Source organism: Sebastes umbrosus, chromosome 3 (genome assembly GCF_015220745.1).
Source record: "Sebastes umbrosus isolate fSebUmb1 chromosome 3, fSebUmb1.pri, whole genome shotgun sequence".
Classification (NCBI taxonomy): Eukaryota; Metazoa; Chordata; class Actinopteri; order Perciformes; family Sebastidae; genus Sebastes; species Sebastes umbrosus.
The window spans coordinates 37,919,218-37,937,565 of record NC_051271.1 but is presented as its reverse complement, the minus strand read 5'-3'; the positions used below and the strand labels follow the sequence as shown (position 1 = coordinate 37,937,565).

The following is an 18,348-nucleotide window of genomic DNA, read 5'->3' as shown; positions in this document are numbered from 1 at the left end:
GAACAGAGTCAATTTTTTTTTAACACTTGCAACACACTTGTTTCTGTAAAACAGCGTGCATCAAATAGTCTTTATTAAAGAAGCAGTAGCCACAATATTTTTGGCATCATTGGGCAAAAAATAACATAATAACGTTTCGGCATATTGTAATTCAAGTGTTCTGAGAGATAACTAGACTTCTGCACCTCCTCATGGCTCTGTTTTCAGGCTTTAGAAAATCTAGCCTGTGACAGTCATTTCAGAGAGAGAGCGTTCCTATTGGCTGTTCATTGGCTGTTCAACGGAGGCAGCTGTCAATCACTTGGGAACTCCGATCAAACGGTCAAACTAGGCAGCGCTGATCAAATATGAATCAATATTCTGTTACTGTAATGCCTATTTCTCTCCTCAAAACCAGAAAGTGTGCTCTGGCTGGTGGGCGGTGCTTGGTATTTCCTCAAGCTGATCTCAACATGGTTGCCGGGTCACAATCTTTCTCATTTTACAGCTAAACAGTACACTACAAGATGTCTCTGAAAACATTTTACGCGAGAAATAGGCATTACAGTAATAGAATATTGATTCATATTTGATCAGCGCTGCCTAGTTTGACCGTTCGATCAGAGTTTGCGAGTGATTGACAGCTGCTCAGAGACGACAAGGCTCCAGCTCGGCTCTGATTGGTTGTTTTCCTCCGGTCTGTGAAGTCTTGCAGATGCCATTAGGAGCGCCGGAGGACACAGAGGAACATGATTTTTTTTCAGATAACCCGTCACATGCACTACTGTCAGGTTATAGTGATCGTTTTATAAAAATATATTTTTTTTAAATCACATTTGCTCCAACTTGCCTACTGCTGCTTTAAGTGTTCATTATTTAGAGATTAGCAATGACCTATGCAACAAAAATGTCAAACAGAGGTGAGTGCACGCAGGCCATTCATGAGGCAGTAGTGCTCTGGTGGAACACAGTGACCTGTCAAATCTATAGTGAGGGTCTGGAAGGTTCTCAAATTCAGAGAGAAATGTTCGCCATTTAGTCTGCTGGAATATGCGCTGTATACAAACACTACTCAAAGGGACTCATCATCACGTACCCTAACTACTAACTTGATGAAGGCAATTTGAGAATGAACCTCCAACCAGCCCGCGTGAATGAAACGCTGAGCCCTTAAAGGCTTTCAGGAGCTTTCAGTATGGCTGTTGACGTAAGAGGATTGGCCCAGTTGGGGCCACATTGTGGAAAGGGTTTCACACAGCTGCTAACTAGCTATATTGTCAGACCGCAGCCTGATTCTGTAAATAGGATTAAAGTTTCTATGGACACAGCACTTCAGGCAGGGTGAGTATGATTATGGCAGGGGTTAAGGTAAAGCATCTGGAGTGTCTTTATTAAGCTTAAACAGAAGGCTAGCCTTATAGCATTATGTCGACTCTGAGATTTTGGAGAACGTTTGGCCAAATGTCACACATTAAAGAAGAGGAAGTGAAGCCGCAATTGTGCAATTTTGTAACCATTGAGAAACTAATTGTGGTTGATACGTTGGTTAAGGCCCTACGTGACAGGGTCAGCCTGCATTTAAAATAACAAGTGACAAAATCTTCAAAGAGCCTATTTCCTAAAAAAAGACTAAGTAACTTTTCACCAAGGTTCAATGGCATTCCATTATTCAGTTGAGCTTTTCAAGACTGTTCTACTTACAACAACAAAGCCCTTACAAGACATACAATGCCTGAAGTCTCAGAACAGTCTTGGCTATTCAACACACACCATTCTAGTGTTTCTCTGTAGGCGAGCTGTTGTTTTAATGGCTCTGCTGTCGTACAATGGCCCCCACAGTGGTTTTTTCAGAGTGGCAACAGGCAGAGAGGAACCAGAGGCCAGGGCCGTGGCTTCCTCTCTCCCACTTGTTTATTTGACACACACACAAATGCATGGAGAAGTGTGCGCCCACATATCTTCTAATCCATTCATGTGGCACATAGAGGGAGGTTGTGAGACTGTATGTGATCTCACCTACATGTTTAAGGCGTAAAGGGATGGAAAATAATGATAACACTGCAGCCCGGGGGTCATCATCTACATTTTTTTCAAGGGCCCGGATTTTTGTGTCTGAGCAGACACTGTTGGGAACGGACTTTCAAATAAAAAAATGTAATTTATTTAGGCCTAATTAGCCCATCATTACCTCCGCCAAGGCCTGAGGTAATGTTTTCACCGGCGTTGGTCTGTCTGTCTGTCTGTCTGTCTGTCTGTTAGCAGGATTACTCCAAAAGTTATTGATGGATTTCAATGACATTTTTTGGAGGGGTGGGGTGTGGCACAATGAACAATCCATTACATTTTGGTGGCAAGCCGTATCATGATCCAGATTCAGGAATTTTTTTCTAAGGATTCCGATCAGCCCGAGCATTAACACCACAGGGTATAACACATGCGCAGTGTAACTGATGACTCGTGACCCCGCCTCCTTCCTTCTTCGAGCAGAGAGATACGTGTGTGGATGTGTGGCAAGAGATCGAGGTGCGGTAGCTGCATGCCGTCCGCGGTGAGATAGAAAAAAGCGGTAGATGATGGGATGAGAGACAACGTAGTGTAATGTTATTCAGACATAACAAGGCTGCTGAATGAGAGAGGCATCCACCGATACGTTACACGGAAACACACCGTGTTAATAATAAGCCGAACACCTCACCGTACTGCCAGCTGTGAGCTGTGATCTGTGATCTGTTTTTAAAGTCAGGCACCTTGTCTGATGTCTGCGCTCTCCGAGTGCCATTCTAGTTGTTTAATATTTTCACTTTTTAGGCGATCTGAATTAAACCAATTTTCTTCCTTTTCTTGACAAGTTTTGTTATTATGAGTCATTGTTATTGTGCATGGGGAAAAAAATAAAATGAAATGATAAATAAGAGCTATGACTTTGTCCCCATTCTTACATGAAGATATGCCACAACTCGCATTCCATTTATTAAAGACGGGCATTCATTTCAGCTTCACCTAACCTGATTCCTGCATCGGGTTGAGTAGGCTACTCACTAAAAGCCTTTACACACTGGGGGGCGTGACGCATTAAAGGACACGAAAATGCTAAATACTCCCCTGCGAATATTATATGTCTAGGGCTTTTATTGGGAAAGGTAAGAACGGAAGGAGTGGATCTGGTCTGTGCTGCCTTTGTCAAAGTTAAAGGGAGTGATACAATTTGCCCATCTTGGTTCGAATTATGAACAGCTGTATCCATCTATGCTCTCTTCAAAGACACCAGACTCCTTTGAAAATAACTGTAATTTTACCTTGTAGAACAGGGGAGTTGCTGGTATACCACAACCTTGATCAGTTAGTTTGTTTGTGTTATTGTGTGACTCTGGTGAATCAAAACTAACCTTTTAAAACACTAATGTGACACAATTACACAAACAAACGAACCGATCGAGGCAGCGGTAGACCAGCAACTCCCATGTTCTACGAGGTAAAATTAGTTATTTTCAAAAGGAGTCTGGTGGCTTTGAAGAGAGCATTGATACGTGCTGAATAAATGACACGAAAATGCGAAATAGTCCCCTTCGAATATTACATGTCTAGGGCTTTTATTGTGAAAGGTAAGAAGGGAAGGAGTGAATCTGGTCTGCGCTGTCTTTGTCAAAGTTGAAAGGAGTAATACAATTTACCATCTTGGTTTGGATTACGGAGCCTCCGTGTTGTTTTTTTATAATCCTTATTAATATAGGCGCAACTCAACTTGTTTTGCACAACGTACGAGCCACCAGTTGACATGTGACCAGTTGACGGATCAGTTAACTGATCCAGAACCTAGAAACCGTTGCTGTGCAGCTGAAACTGTAGCGCAAACAGCAAAAGAGAAAACAAAGATCAACAGGTGATGCAATTTAGAATGCAGTTATAAAGTAAGTCACCTCCCAAACCTTGTGGGATTATGTGGAATAAAGCCTTTCACCTCCAGGAGGAAATGTCCTGGACAGACAACTCTCTCCTCTTTGCACGAACAGGTGCCGCACAGGCCGAGATAAAAATCAACAGACAGCCTCCATCAGGCTGTGGCCATTGTTCAGAGGACAATAGGGAGGAAAAGGGCCGTGCACTGAAATGAAATACTCAGGTAATCACGGGAGTTTATGACGACCTGACTGTCTTTTTAGATGCTTGTGTATTGACTCACATGAGTCTTTACCATGGTGATTGTGTTATTGGCGTAGCATGGGTAGATATTCTACAGGGAGAATGAGATAGGAAAGAGAAAGCCTTGAATTACTGGGTCGGACCAACCTGTAATCTATCTCAGGCACTGAGTTCCTCACACACACTGTTCATCTATTCATGAACACTTCCCTAACGTTTAGGCCCTGGGTATCATGTGTATACGGACACAGGTTTGCTCCAGGGCCAAGGCAAAAGAAGTATATCTACACAACTAGTCATTACTCACTGGAGCCCACCCAACACTGATGCTCCAATGGTGTGACACCTAAAATTCAGACTGTGTTGCAAGGAATAGACAAACTTGTGGTAGATTAACAGATGACCAAATATACATGTTTCTGTTTGAAAAAAGGGCTTCAGTGAAGAAAAAAAGGCATTTAAATCCAGGCTCATATCACAAGCGGATGGATTATAAACTGGTATGATGATTAACAGCTCTAAAAGCTGCTTGTATCTGCTGCTCAGGTGAACTTTGACCTCAAATTTTGATAACAATACTACAGTAGTCAAGGAAGTTGCATAAAGCCTTGCAATAATAGTACAGTGATGCAGGTTAAAGACATAGTTTTGAGGGTCCACGCTAAGCCCATGTTTCTATTACCATACATCAGACCGGCAATACGTCATCCAGAGTAGGCTCTCACCCTGTGTCCCTCATAGACGGAAACAGAGTAAACAGAAGAAGTTGAAACATGTCTACTATGTCAAACTTCTACTTTAAACAATCCGGTAATAGTAATAACGCTACGCCGAAGAGTTGCTGTGTAGGTGGTGGCACCAACAATAAATCCAGAAACGCTGATCTCCGATCTGTTCCCCTGCCGTGTGCTAAAAAAGATATATTAGTGGAGCTTTATGGCTCCAAGCTATAGACCAGACCAGCATGGCGTCATCGCCGAGGCAACGCTCCCTTTTGGGGGAAAGAAACTCGCCGTCACAGGAGAGAAAATGGAAAATGACAAATAGCTGTTGTGTAGCTGGTTAACCGAGGCTTTCACACTGAGATTTGAGGCACATACGATACGTTGATATTCACTGTCAGTGTGCTAAATGGCTAAATGATGCTGGTGACGGTGACTAGCATGGCTAGCTAACGTTAGCTTGAGTGGGAGGCTGCTGCAGTAATACAGTCATACATTAACGTTAAAGCAGCATCAGACTATCGTCTCCAACTAAATCTCAGCCTATAGATCAAACAGTTGGCTATTAACACGTTGGTTATTTACAGACAACACTCAGCCTAACGGGATTCTATCAGATATGTAGAGATGTCTGGATAAACAATATCAGTCCACTGTGTTGGACGGGGGAAGACTGAAGGGACATGACGGCGATCAACCTTCATTTATTAACGTACGAACGCTCAGATTCAGGCAAGATCGCAAAATAATTATTAGACATGTGTATAAAACATAAGTTTGTATAACAAGAGATGAATGCATATGGATTTGTCAAAATTACAATCCAAACATACATCAAATAGCATTGACATCTATGGGATCTTTTCTCTCCCCCAAAAGGGGCCGGGCCCTGAATTTTTGCATAGTACCCTTATGTGCCAGTCTGATGTATGTCAACTGGAATACAGAGCTTGCAAAAAGGACTCAATGAAACAGTATTTCTTCTGTGATATTAGAGAGCAGATTTACTGTGGGTGGGCTACTACTACAATATTCGCTCTCTGTTTTTGGTCCAGGTTTTTGAAGCACATTCTGCACCGCTAACACCATTGATTGTATAATCCATCATCACACCAAGATCGGAAGCTTTGTTAAATCAAACTGCTGTATTTAGGTCCGTATGGTCCCCTGCTTGGGTGGTAATACAGAGGAAACACCGATGACATTGTCTCTCCAGAGAGCTCTTCCTTCTACTCACCCAGAGTTTGCCCTCATAATAGAAAGCGTCGAGCAGTTTGACAATGTTTTCATGGTCGCAGGAGGCCAGGATGTCAATCTCCACCATGTAGTCCTCCAACTCCTCCTCGGTCTTTGTGTCAATAACTTTGGCTGCAGCTAGAATTCTCGTCTGTTTGTTTTGAGCCTGTAGGATGAGAATGTTATTAGACTGTTGTATCGTCAAGGTGCAGTTATTCGGGTCACAGTCTTAAATCTTGGTCATCTTGTACTCTGATCTAGTTCAGAAAATGTGTGTTTCTTCTCATTTTACTGCTCCGGATGAACAACCGTAATCTTAAAGGCTAGACTGAAAAGGTCAAACTTGGTTTATGTTGGACTTTAAAGTTGTCTCGACCTCAGACCTGCAACAAACACCTCACACAACCAGATCGAAAAACAACAAATAAACACTGTCTGCTTTGCTGTGGGTCTGAGTAAGTTAGCAGAACATGTTAAAGTGGAAATTTCTCCTGTTTGTTTTGGCACCTCTGCAGGCAGGATGTGCTCAATGAAGTCGCCGCTGCGATATGGGATGCAGCCACTTCCTGATGACCTGCCTGTGTTCCGCATTCAGACATGCAGGCCATTTAAAATAATATAACCCCCCCCCCATAATCTACTCATCAGTACTGAAGCAGACAGCTTGTATTTCACTATGAATCAATAGAGTGATGTGGACTATCCCAGTGATGCATCAGTGCAGTGGGGCATTACAACTGGCCTCAATGGCCCAAAGCCCAGACATATACACATAACACTGCAATTTACTATTTGTAGATCTCCTTCAGCTTAACTCTGGAATGCCACCGTCAGTGGGACAAACATGAACTGATTCCATGGAATCACAATGATAAAAGATCTGTTTTGATACTTTTTACTGTGGCTCAGGGGTAGAGCGGGTTGTCCATCAATCAGAAGGTCAGCGGTTCAATCCCCAGCAGTATCCCTGTAGTGTAAAGCGCTATTTATTTTGGGTTTCTACTACAACATGTTTACATGCTTTAATGTTTAAAAAAAACTTTATTTTCCTCATACTGTCTGCTTGAATATACCTGTATTTACCCTCTGTCTGAAACGCTTCGTTTTAGTGCATTTCAATGGAATTGCAACAGAATTGCTTTGCTAAGCCTGCTTTGGTCCATGTTTACTTCCTGTCAGCTGATTCATTCAGTCATTCAAATACACTGCAACAGGAAATAAACTGGGACTCATTTAGAATGTTTACGTTTAAAACTGTGAAATTGTCTAAATATTGTAGATTTGTGACATCACAAATGGACAGAAATCCTAACGGCTTGTTTCAAAAGCTCAGTTTCTGAATACAGGCTTTGTGTATTTCTCTGTGGATTTAGCGTTTCGATACTTTCACAGTATTTATATAGGACTTATACCTGCTTTATAATATATAAGCCATAAATTGTCACTTTTTACAATATGGGACCTTTAACAGTAGGTCTTATTCACGTGAGACCTACTGTTGGAATGCTGGGAAATTGGCAACCTGTGACTGAATTGTTGTGCAATAAGATTAGGCTTAATATAAGTATGACACAAAGTAGGACCGGCTTGAAATCTTGGGTGAGTTCAACTATTTCAAAGTGTCCCAAAAATAGCATTTGGCAACAAAGAACAAAACAGAGCATGTAAACGGTGTCATTAGCCACAGACTTCCTGGTATTAGACTTGGTAGAGCCCTCCTGTGTGATACAATTTACTGTCACTCATGCAAATGAAGCTTCTGGCTGTATTGGGGTCAACCCAAACAATGGCACTATTAAAGTGATGACAAGGGGGTTGCTTTGACATCGGGTCAGCTTTCTGAAAATGCAAAAGGGGGAATTATTTGTCTGGCTTGTTGGAGCTTCTAAGATATAATCCACCAGCATGATACTGCTTGGGAAATGTCACATTTCTGACTGGCCATATCTGGATGTATATGACAAAGATAATGTTGACTTTGGCATTTTCTCAGCTTTACTTGCCATTGAGACCGCTTAGTCTGTTTCCAACAATCAATGGATTTGATGACATTTGGATGGTCTGTCACATGTAAACAAACCTCACAGAGGGGGGGTTAAGACAAGTATGTTGGAGAGAGAGGGACCTCAGCAGTCATATTTGACCCCAGCTCTGCCATAGTGCTGCTGGTGTACAGGTTAGAAGATGGTGGGTGGGTCAAAAGCAATACAAGCTGAGGTGACACTGCTGGTACCTTATCTCATCAGGCTTCAAACAGAGGATTGATGGGTACAGATAAATAGAGGAAAGGCCACTCTCTACATAGAGCAGCTCTGAAGGAGACATTTCCTTGAATTACCTTGAACACTTTTCCAAAGGCTCCATCTCCCAGTTCACCGATGATGTCCCAGACTTCCTCTGGATTCTCATCTCTGCGCACGTGTTCATACTGTTTCTTCTTCTTCTCAGATCCCAGTTTAAAGATTTTACGGAAATTAAAGAATGACATAGTGAACCCTGAAGTCATTCAAATCCAAAGTTGACAAAGGAATTCAACTTTAAAACGCCAAAGTAGTGTCGGTTTCCTTCAGCTTAAGTCTGTAGACTGATATGTGTCCCGTTAGTTATTAATATCCGCTCAGAGGAGTGGCGTTAGGATCAGAACCTCTCCGAGCCTGTGACACGGTTCTGGCCGGTCCAGAGAATAACGTCAGCTCTTTCTCTCAGGGTCATTGTTAACCCCTCAATGAATAGCTAACGGTTTAAGTAGACGTGTCCTGGCGTGTGATATCCACCAAAACAAGACTTTGTTTTAGTGTAAAGTAGTAAAGGAAGCTCGTCGTTGTTCCAGTTCCAGACGACCCGCTGGCCCGACAGCCCGGAGCGGCTCTTTCTCTTTATCCACCAGAAGACAACAAAGATGAGTAAGACGTCCTCCAAAATAGTTATATTCCACAGAATTATTCATTAGTTTCCTTCAGGCTCAACAATGTCACAGCTGGTTCCGACATTAACATTCTTTAAACCGGTTAAAAGCAGTCATGTTTCCGTTCCTCCTGGTGTTTAGACGGTGTTTAGTAATCTAGCGGATTTAGTGTCGGTGCGCGCTCCCGAGTGCGCGCGGCCGCGGCTCTTTCTCTTCTTGCTCCTCGTGTCTGTGACAGTTGGCGGGTTAACGGTCACATCAGGCTTCTGCTGCCCTCCTCTGTGAGGGAGACCAAACTACTGATGTTTAAACCACTCACGACGATACTGGAGCATATGTTTTCGTCAAGAAAAATAATCAGTCTGCTGAGTATTACTTGTTCGTTGTAGTTGTACTGCATCGATCTGCCAGCATCGCCTCATTAAACACTAGTCTTTGTGTCTCTGAAACTACATGTCCCAGAGACCATTGCGACACACGAACACGCCGGTCAGACAGTGAAATGATATACACGCTTTTAAACCTACAACTATTTTAATACTATCGTAGCTGGAACTTTTCTAACATGTGTTAACGTGCATAATATTATCGAGCCACTATAATAAAAACGTATTTAACGTGCGTTAACAACACGTCACGTGACCAATGTTTTGGTTCCTCTCAAGACACTCCACTGTTAGCTAACGGTAGCTAGCTAGCTTTCTTCGCCGCTTCAAAATAAAGAGGTATAATCTGCTTTTGTTTCCACGATGAGATGCAGGCAGCTGGGATGGATCCAGCGGAAGAGCCCCCATCGATGTTGTGGGGTCTGGACCCGATGTTTTCTGCCTTCACCAGGCTGTATGTCAGAGACATCCTGCAGATGACAGAGTCCACACAAGTATCAGGTATCAACCATACATCCAGGGTAACAACACCTACACACACAGGTTGTTTCATTCACTGACTGTATCATTGTCTTTGCATTTGAACCTTCATAAGTAACATAACATGTCTGAATATTTGTTGCCAACAGCTAACCGAAGATAAAAAACAATAATATGACTAAACTAACCAATTTACAAACTAACATCTGTTACTGGAAATGTGATGTTAGCAAGTTAGCTAACATTAACTAGCTAGCTAACTAACCACTTTGTTAGTTCCTAGCCAACTTTATCAGACGTTTTTAGTATATCTGATGTTGACAATGATAATAATTGATGCTTTGAGCTTATAGTTTTTGTTCTGTATCCATCCATGTCTCACAGGTATTTACTTCTACAACTTACATCCGATCTATAAAGTTGATGTGCTTGGGACGGTGGTTTACAAGAGAGAAAGAGAAGACTTCTTCTGTTATGGAGGTATGTGTCCCAGTATGGAACAAGAACATTGCAGAACTCTTACCGTGAATGCTGTCTTTGGGAGTCATCGTGGGACCCACTGTGGCAGTGTTTGCAGAGAGTGACATTGTTGCATGTTCTGGATAATGCATTGAGAAAGTCTCCTGTTTGACAATGACCCAGTTCTTGTTTACATTTCACAAACTGACACACACACACACACACACGCTCTGCTGTTGTATACAGTCCCAAAATAACTTATAATGATAATAATAACTGATTTCCCAATCTCCTCACAAACAAAACAGATTTCGTTTCCTTCTGTTCACAGTGGATGATGGTACTGGCGTAATAAACTGCCTGTGCTGGAAAAATGACTTGTTTAAAGAAGAGCAGGATCCTACTAAATGTAAGTTTTTTTTATTTTTATTAATCTCAGTGTTGGCATGGTTGCAAGTTATGCTCTGTATTAGTCACCAGAAGAAGCAGAAGTGCATTTTGCACTATGTAGCAGATGCTCTTCAGCCATATTATTACATCTGAAATAGCTTGTATGAACCTCGTAGCATCCTCCTTAGTTAATTTGTCAAGTAAATAACAGACAAGTATATTGTCAGTATCACCAAATGTAATTTTATCATTATATAGGTGTTGTCTCAAAGGTACCCTTTAGAGTTTTCTTTTAAACAAGCACAGTTATGTTAACATTCAGTTTGAATATATATATATTAAGGCTGTCGATCGATTAAATTATTTAATCGCGATTAATCATGATTGTCCTTGATTAATTGCAAATTAATCACACGTTTTTTTTATCTGTTCAAAATGGACCTTAAAGGGAGATTTGTCAAGTATTTCATATTCTTATCTACATGGAAGTGGGCAAATATGCTTGCTTTATGCAAATGTATTAACAACACAAAACAATGACAAATATTGTCCAGAAACACTCAGAGTTACTGCATTTAGCATAAAGAAATCTGCTCAAATCATAACATGGCAAACTCAAGCCCAACAGACGACAAGGGGAGAATCGTGGGTACCCATAGAACCCATTTTCATTCACATATCTTGAGGTCAGAGGTCAAGGGACCCCTTTGAAAATGGCCATGACAGTTTTTTTTATTTTGCAGCGAAATTTAACCTCCTTCACGACAAACTTGTATGACGTGGTTGGTACAAAGGATTTTTAAATGTAGGGTCGACGATGTTGGAAAGCTAGCATAATTTGAAAGTATTATCGCCCCAGGAGCTCCATCGCAACTACTTCACAGACACAGAGCGGAGAGAGGACCTCAACTCAACAACGCTACCTCATGACAAGTAACCACGGCAGTGCTACTGCAGGGCTGACTTTTCTCTTCCATTCTCCAGGAAACGTGCGGCGGCGACGCGCTTTGAGTTCAGGCTGGTGCACGCCAAGGGTAGAGTACGAGCAGGGAGGCATCTGATTGGTTCTTTCCAAGTGTAACGCAAGGCAGTGATCGGTAGACGTTTTTACAGGATTACAGCAGCTACAGATGACGGCTCTTTTCTGCTCCTTTTTCAGAGCTCATCAGTAATGGATCGCGGTCGGGGTGTAAAGACCATTTCAACCAATAGAACAAATAGTGTATAGCCTACTGGATAACATCGTCAACCCTGCCTCAAGTTTTCTAGTTTCATATGATACCAGTATCTTCACTCTAGCTTTACAACTGAGCCCACTACAACCTTTGAAAGATTGATTGCGTTAAAGAAATTAGTGGCGATCAAACGAATTTGCGTTTACGCGTTATTATCGTGTTAACTTCGACAGCCCTATAAATTATTTAAACTATTTTCAAAGGCGCTTCACAAATTAATTTTTATAAATTTATTTAGGACTGTTGTGTAATATCCTATATTCATTTGTCATTTCCAGCAGGGGGTAAAACCAGTGATGGGGCTCAGGGAGGCTTCAACCTAGTCGCTGAAGTGGAGAAGCTGAGACAGGCCCAGCAGAGCCGCTGCCGTCTGGAGATCGGAGAGCTGCTCCGAGTCAGAGGACCGGTGAAGACGTCGAGGCAGCAGAGAGAAATCATGGCCTCCACCTACTGTGAGTGCAGAGGACTGTCCTCTTCAGGCCACACTGGCAGTTTGATATCGCAATTCACCATCCACTACCAGCTACATTAGAATAAGATCGTCAATATCCAAGAATATAAACATTTAACCACTGGTTCATTAGAAACTACAAATGCTCAAACAAGAACATGCATCTGCTCACACAGTCCCCTACACACACACTCTGCAAGTGCCTAGCAAGGACATCCTTTATCCTAGCACTGCAGTCTCGTGTTATGATGGCAAAACGTGTCTCTCTCTCTCTCACACACACACACACACACACACACACAATCGCACACACAGCACATTCTTTATTTGAGAGTACACGGCATCTATATCCTCTGCCCATTCATCATGTGTGTATCCGTGTCTGTGTGTGTTCCCAGATAAAGTCAATGACCCAGTGATGGCAATCCAGATAGCGTGGATGATGGAGGTTCCTCAGCTCTACAGGCAGTGCTATGACAAACCATTCCAGCTGCAACCTAATGCAACGGGGTATAAACATCCCTCCTTTAACGTACCATTACAGTAGATTACAACACTGAAGTCAGGTTTCCATCCAAATTATTGTAAATTTTAACCGAATTTCCAGGAAATTGGTTATTTTCCACCCACCAATGAATATTAGTAATTGGTTCAACAAGATAAACAGTTAGTGGCAGCAATACTCCAGTCGGGTGCCATGAAATCATTGCAGAAGAAGGGGGTGCAACGACTTAAAAAAAGAGTTCAAACGGTGCAAAACTATGGCATCAGATTTATGTCATGTCACGAGCGCGATAAAATATGCACGGATATAAACAATATAAGTCCAGTGCACCAATTTTACAATCAAGAGTTGTACAGGCATGGATGTATTAAGAGAACTGGATACAGCGTTGGAGGCGGGCTCCCGTTCATTCCTATGAGAGTTGCTCAGTGGCGCATGAGGCCAAAATGGCTCGACTGCCGAGTGATAAAGTACCCAGATCTTCCTCATCCATTGGGCCCATAGAGCAGGCGCAGTAGTGTTTCCTTTAACTCCGCCTCCCGTCTTATTCACATGAATGGAGGAAGGAAAATAACTCTGGATTCAGCTATTACTGCATTTTACGACTTTTAAGACCTAATGATTTAAATAAGGATTATTCAAGTGTTCATACTGGGAAGTTGATTTACCTCAAAAAAATTATCTGCTGAGTTACAGATGTCGCTTCCCAATGTAAGTCTATGGGGAAAAAGTCTTTGTGCCCAATGGCATCACGTGACAGACACGGAAGTTGTAACTCCACTGTTTGGCCACTACAAAAATTTGCTTCAAACCCTGCCGCTCTTCCCGGGGGCTCGTGTACAGGCAGCTGCGCGCGAGAAGCAACATAGGGAGAGGCAAAGAATGGCACCTGCAAGTGTATAGAACTAGCGCACAGAGGTGCCACCACACGAGAGAGACCGTCTGCTTTGCGAGCGCTGGAGAGTGTACACGCTCTCATGTGTGACTCTGCTTTCCAAGTGGAATCCTGCTGGCGTGAACCAAGCTGACTTTTGACAGATTGGGGGGCGGAAACCAAGGGAGTTACTGCCCCTCTTATGATTGGTCACTTTCAACGCGAACACACCCACATGGACTGCTATTTGTCGCGTTCGCCATGTTGCCGTGGTAAGATCCGCCAGAATCCACTGTTACTCACTTGATACTACACTGGAACCCCCGAAATATTAGCCGTTGTCCCCAGAGGCTAAATCGTCATCAGCCCAATAGCCGATGGGTTCCAAGATTGAGCTAGCACCGAAGAGCGTCAAGACGCTGAGAGTTTTTGTGGACTTACATATAAAACAGCAGTCGCCCTTTAAACTTTCACTGTTACTACAAGATGTAGTGAAACAGGCGTAGCAGGTAGTAGCCATTAAAAAGCATTAAATATCAACAATTTTTATCTTTACGTGGAACATATATTTAAGCATTAGTATAAATTGTATTAAGGTCCGGTTCTTTGTCTGTTGTTCAGAGACTCAGCCATCAGTTCCCTCAGCAAGGCGACAAACACCATCAAGGACTTCTTTAAGCAGAAGTCGGTGACCCGGTTCAGAACCTATGATGTTCAGGATCTCCTGCAGCCTCTGATCTCCAGCCAGCCTCAAACAGCATCAGCAGACCAGGTACGCCTGAATAATACCACTGGAACCATTTCATTTTGAAGTTTGTGTTGGTGGTGGTGGTGGGATGAAACGAAAATCAAACGTCAGACTGTATTTGAAGTGTCCTTCTTAGGTGAGAATGACGAACGGAGTAAAGAAAAACAGCCAGGATTGGATTTGTAGCATAGAAGCTAATTTGTATTCTTTGATTTGACATTTCATTCTACATTTTGGTTTTTCCTTCTTCCCCACAAAACTCAACAAGATGTCATCACACTAAGGTGTTTCCACATAGCAGTGCAATTTGATAGCAGAACATTATTTGGAGATCTAAATCTAGGAACAAAAGGCAAGAAAAACAGTAATAGATGCTGCACAGTGTCTGCTTAATGCTTTATCCAATCTTCACACGCTTAATGACGGTAAGGTGTTTTGAAAAAAACATTGTTAATGCTTGTGCCATTTCAAATACAACTTAAATTCAGCTTTGATGTATTATCATTAGGGCTGTCAGTCGAATAAATTATGTAATCGTGATTAATCGCAAATTAGTCAGACATTTTTTTATCTGTTCAAATGTACCTTAAAGGGAGATTTGTCAAGCATTTAATACTCAACATGGGAGTGGGCAAATATGCGGCTTTATGCAAATGTGTGTATATATTTATTATTGGAAATCAATTAACAACACAAAACAATGACAGATATTGTCCAGAAACCCTCACAGATACTGCATTTAGCATAAAACAATATGCTCAAACTAGAATGGCACTCGGAGAACGCAGACCTCTGCCAAGGTGCCCGAGTACGATTGTCCCCCCCCTCTCCGTTCAGCTTGCGCCATCCTCCACGTGTATTTGGATCATCCCCCCCCGGCTCTCTCTCTGAAGAGAGAAAGAGGCGGGGTTATGCATGATCAACGTGTCATCAGTTACACTGCGCATGTGTTATACCCAGAGGTCTTAATGTTCTGGCTGATCGGAATCCTTAAAAAAAATTCCTAAATCATGATCCGGATCGCCACCAAAATCTAATGGATTGTTCATTGTGCCACACCCGACTCCTCCAAAAAATGTCATTGAAATCCATTGCGGACTTTTGGAGTAATCCTGCTAACAGACAAACAAACCAACGCCAGTGAAAACATAACCCCCTTCCTAGGCCTTCGGCCTTGGCGAAGTAGTTTTACCAGTATCTTCACCCTACCTTTAAAACTGAGCCCACTACAACCTAAAAATAGCATATTGCGTTAAAGAAATTAGCGGCGTTAAAACGAATTTACTTTAATGTCTTATAATTGCGTTAACTTTGACAGCCCTAATTATCATGCTTGTCTGTTGCTGTAAAGGAGCCTGTGGCGGGTCCATCTGGATGCCAGCAACTACGCCAGCTTCTGAAGGAGGCCCTGCAAATTTTACAGGACGAGGGTATCGTATACCGCAAAGTCAAATCCCAGGATGAAGTCTATCATGTGAGAATTAGCAGAGAAATCTTCGATAGATTCTCCCCAATTCAGTAGGTTCTCAAAGAGAGGATTCATGCTGTTGTTCCTCACCAGGTGACCGCACATGACAAAGATCTACTCATAGCTGTCAAAGACATTATCAGAGAGGACTCAAAGAGAGAGAAGTGTAAGTACACTTCCTGTTTTTGCTCTTTAAGTATCAAGCTTTTGATTAAAGGGATGGCTTAGATTTTTTTTTAAGTGGTGTTGTATGAGGTACTTATCCATAGCTCAGTGTATTACCTACAGTAGATGATGGTCGGCACGCCTCCAGTTTGGAGCAACAGACAGGAGTATCAGCACGGGAGCAAAGCAATGTACTGCTGTGGACGGGGACAGTAGCAAAATGTATTTTAGACACCTAAAAATATCAATATTAGTTTAAGTGTACTCTATATGTAGAATATTTCCACAGCTTTACCTTGCCATCAGACAGCCATTTCTGATGGGGAGCTGAAGCCGCTATCTATTCTCTCTTCAAAGTCAGACCGGACAACACCGTGGTAGTGACCTGTCAATCGCAAGGTAGCTACGCCCTAAAGCATCCCCTGCTTTATGGTCTATTTGACTCTAAATGGGACCATAATTTACTATATGAACATCATGCTGCTTGAAACTAGCGATTGAGACCATAAACTCATGTTTACAATGTTTACTGAGGTAATAAATGAAGTGAGAAGTTTTCTCATAGACTTCTATACAATCAGACTTCTTTTTGCAACCAGAGGAGAGTCGCCCCCTGCTGGCTATTAGAAAGAATGCAGGATTAAGGCACTTCCGCTTTGGCTTCACTTTCCTGACCCGGGGGGTAGCCCATTGGGTCTACCGCTGCCTATTGTGTGACTTTGGTGTTTTAAAGGGTTAGTTTGGATTCACCAAAGTCACGCAATAACGCAAACAAACTAACCGATGGAGGCAGCAGACCAGCAACTCTGCGTTCTGCGAGGTAAAATTGTTGTTTTTGTCAATGGAGTCTGGTGACTTTCGAAGAGAGCATCGATAAGGGTTTCAGTTCCCCATCCATCGGAAAGGGCTGTCTGACGGCAAGAAAAGCTGTGAAAATTCTCACAATATAACGTCCACCCCGGCCACAGCAGTACAATATTTTGCTCCCGTGCTGGTACTTCTGTCTGTTTCTCCAAACTGGGGGCGTGCTGACCGCCATCTACTGTAGGTAATACACCGACGATGGATAAGAACCTCATACAACCCCTGCTTAAAAAAATCCCAACTATGCCTTTTAATGTTGACCTACTGCAGTTTTAGTTTCATTGTCACAATCTCCTTCGTGGCAGTGTGTTGCAGTAATTATCATTCAGTTGAAGAAATCAAGAATTAAAGCTTTTTTATGTGCTTGTCAAATATCAAATTAGCACAACAACCACACCTGTATGTCACTTGCCAATCACTTCTTCAATCAGGGGCTTCATTTTCACCATAGAGCAGATGTCTTTGTGTGATGCTGCTCATGAAATAGATTTCTCGTCAGTCTGTGAGATCTTTGTGAAAAAATAAATCCAATAAGAATGCTAAATATCTTCTGGAAATATTGGAAAAACTAAACTCCATAAATCCCTCATTTCAAGTGTTCACTTCAAGTCTCTATATAACCTTGGCTCTCATGACCACATACATACCTGTTTGCTGACAGAAGCTTCCTCCTGTCTGTGCCTGTAGATGCAGAGAAGGGTTGCCACATCCTGCACATCCTGTCTGCAGTCAGGCAGCGCTACAGCCTCAACGTGAGCAAGGCGGCACTGGAGCTGGTCCTCAAATCACTGGAGTGCAACAGTGACATCGTCAGCACCAGCGACAGCCATTACACTGCGTTTTAACTCCAGCACGGTGGGGTCGGAAGCCCAGCATTACTGGATATACTATGTGTAGTATAGCTTATTGCTCCAAAATGTGAGCGTCCAATACGTTTATGTAAATCATGCCATCTGTATTCTTTTATTCATCATGACTGTTGTCAAAGTGTGGCAGTTGCCGAGAGTTTATTTCTTATATTTGTATTTTGAATTACTACTGCGTGTTAGTGTGCTATGGTTAAATATTACGTTTTATATAAATGTTTGCCTTATAAAATTAAGCCATGCCTAAGGAAATGGACATCAGGGAAGCGTTCAGGAACACTTTGCATTCCACTGTTGTAAATATGTATGATATGTATAAATATCAGACCAGGCAACAAACACAAGGCTCATGCATGGCTGGATTAACCCTCTAGGGGGTCCTGGGGTACATAATTGGCTCCTGGGTCACCAATTTGCATATGGTAATAATAATAATAATAATAATAATAATAATAATAATAAAAGAATAAATAAA

At 42.2% G+C, this 18,348-nt stretch overlaps 2 protein-coding genes across 4 annotated transcripts in view; one reads left to right on the top strand and one right to left on the bottom strand.

Annotated features, from left to right (window-relative positions):
- The window catches only part of slkb (STE20-like kinase b), a 33,521-nt gene extending 24,793 nt beyond the window's left edge, over positions 1–8,728 (bottom strand). Inside the window, exons 1-2 of the mRNA XM_037763944.1 lie at positions 8,416–8,728; positions 6,079–6,243 (exon numbers count right to left, since the gene is read on the bottom strand). Coding sequence (XP_037619872.1) covers positions 6,079–6,243; positions 8,416–8,583 — 333 coding nt within the window. The 5' untranslated portion in view covers positions 8,584–8,728. The remainder of the gene's footprint in view (positions 1–6,078; positions 6,244–8,415) is intronic.
- Positions 8,729–8,844: 116 nt separating this feature from the next.
- Positions 8,845–18,348, top strand: stn1 (STN1 subunit of CST complex). 3 transcript variants are annotated; one of them, XM_037763946.1, is made up of 10 exons: positions 8,845–8,980; positions 9,737–9,869; positions 10,233–10,328; positions 10,639–10,716; positions 12,211–12,384; positions 12,782–12,893; positions 14,384–14,534; positions 15,862–15,984; positions 16,072–16,144; positions 17,695–18,348. In XM_037763946.1, exons 2-10 carry the CDS (start codon positions 9,737–9,739, stop codon positions 17,850–17,852), a joined length of 1,098 nt encoding a protein of 365 aa, XP_037619874.1. In that variant the 5' UTR covers positions 8,845–8,980; the 3' UTR covers positions 17,853–18,348. The 3 variants fall into 3 exon arrangements, with proteins under 3 accessions (XP_037619874.1, XP_037619875.1, XP_037619873.1); XM_037763947.1 differs by having other exon boundaries at positions 8,851–8,980; positions 9,743–9,869; XM_037763945.1 differs by lacking the exon at positions 8,845–8,980 and adding an exon at positions 9,338–9,471 and having other exon boundaries at positions 9,743–9,869.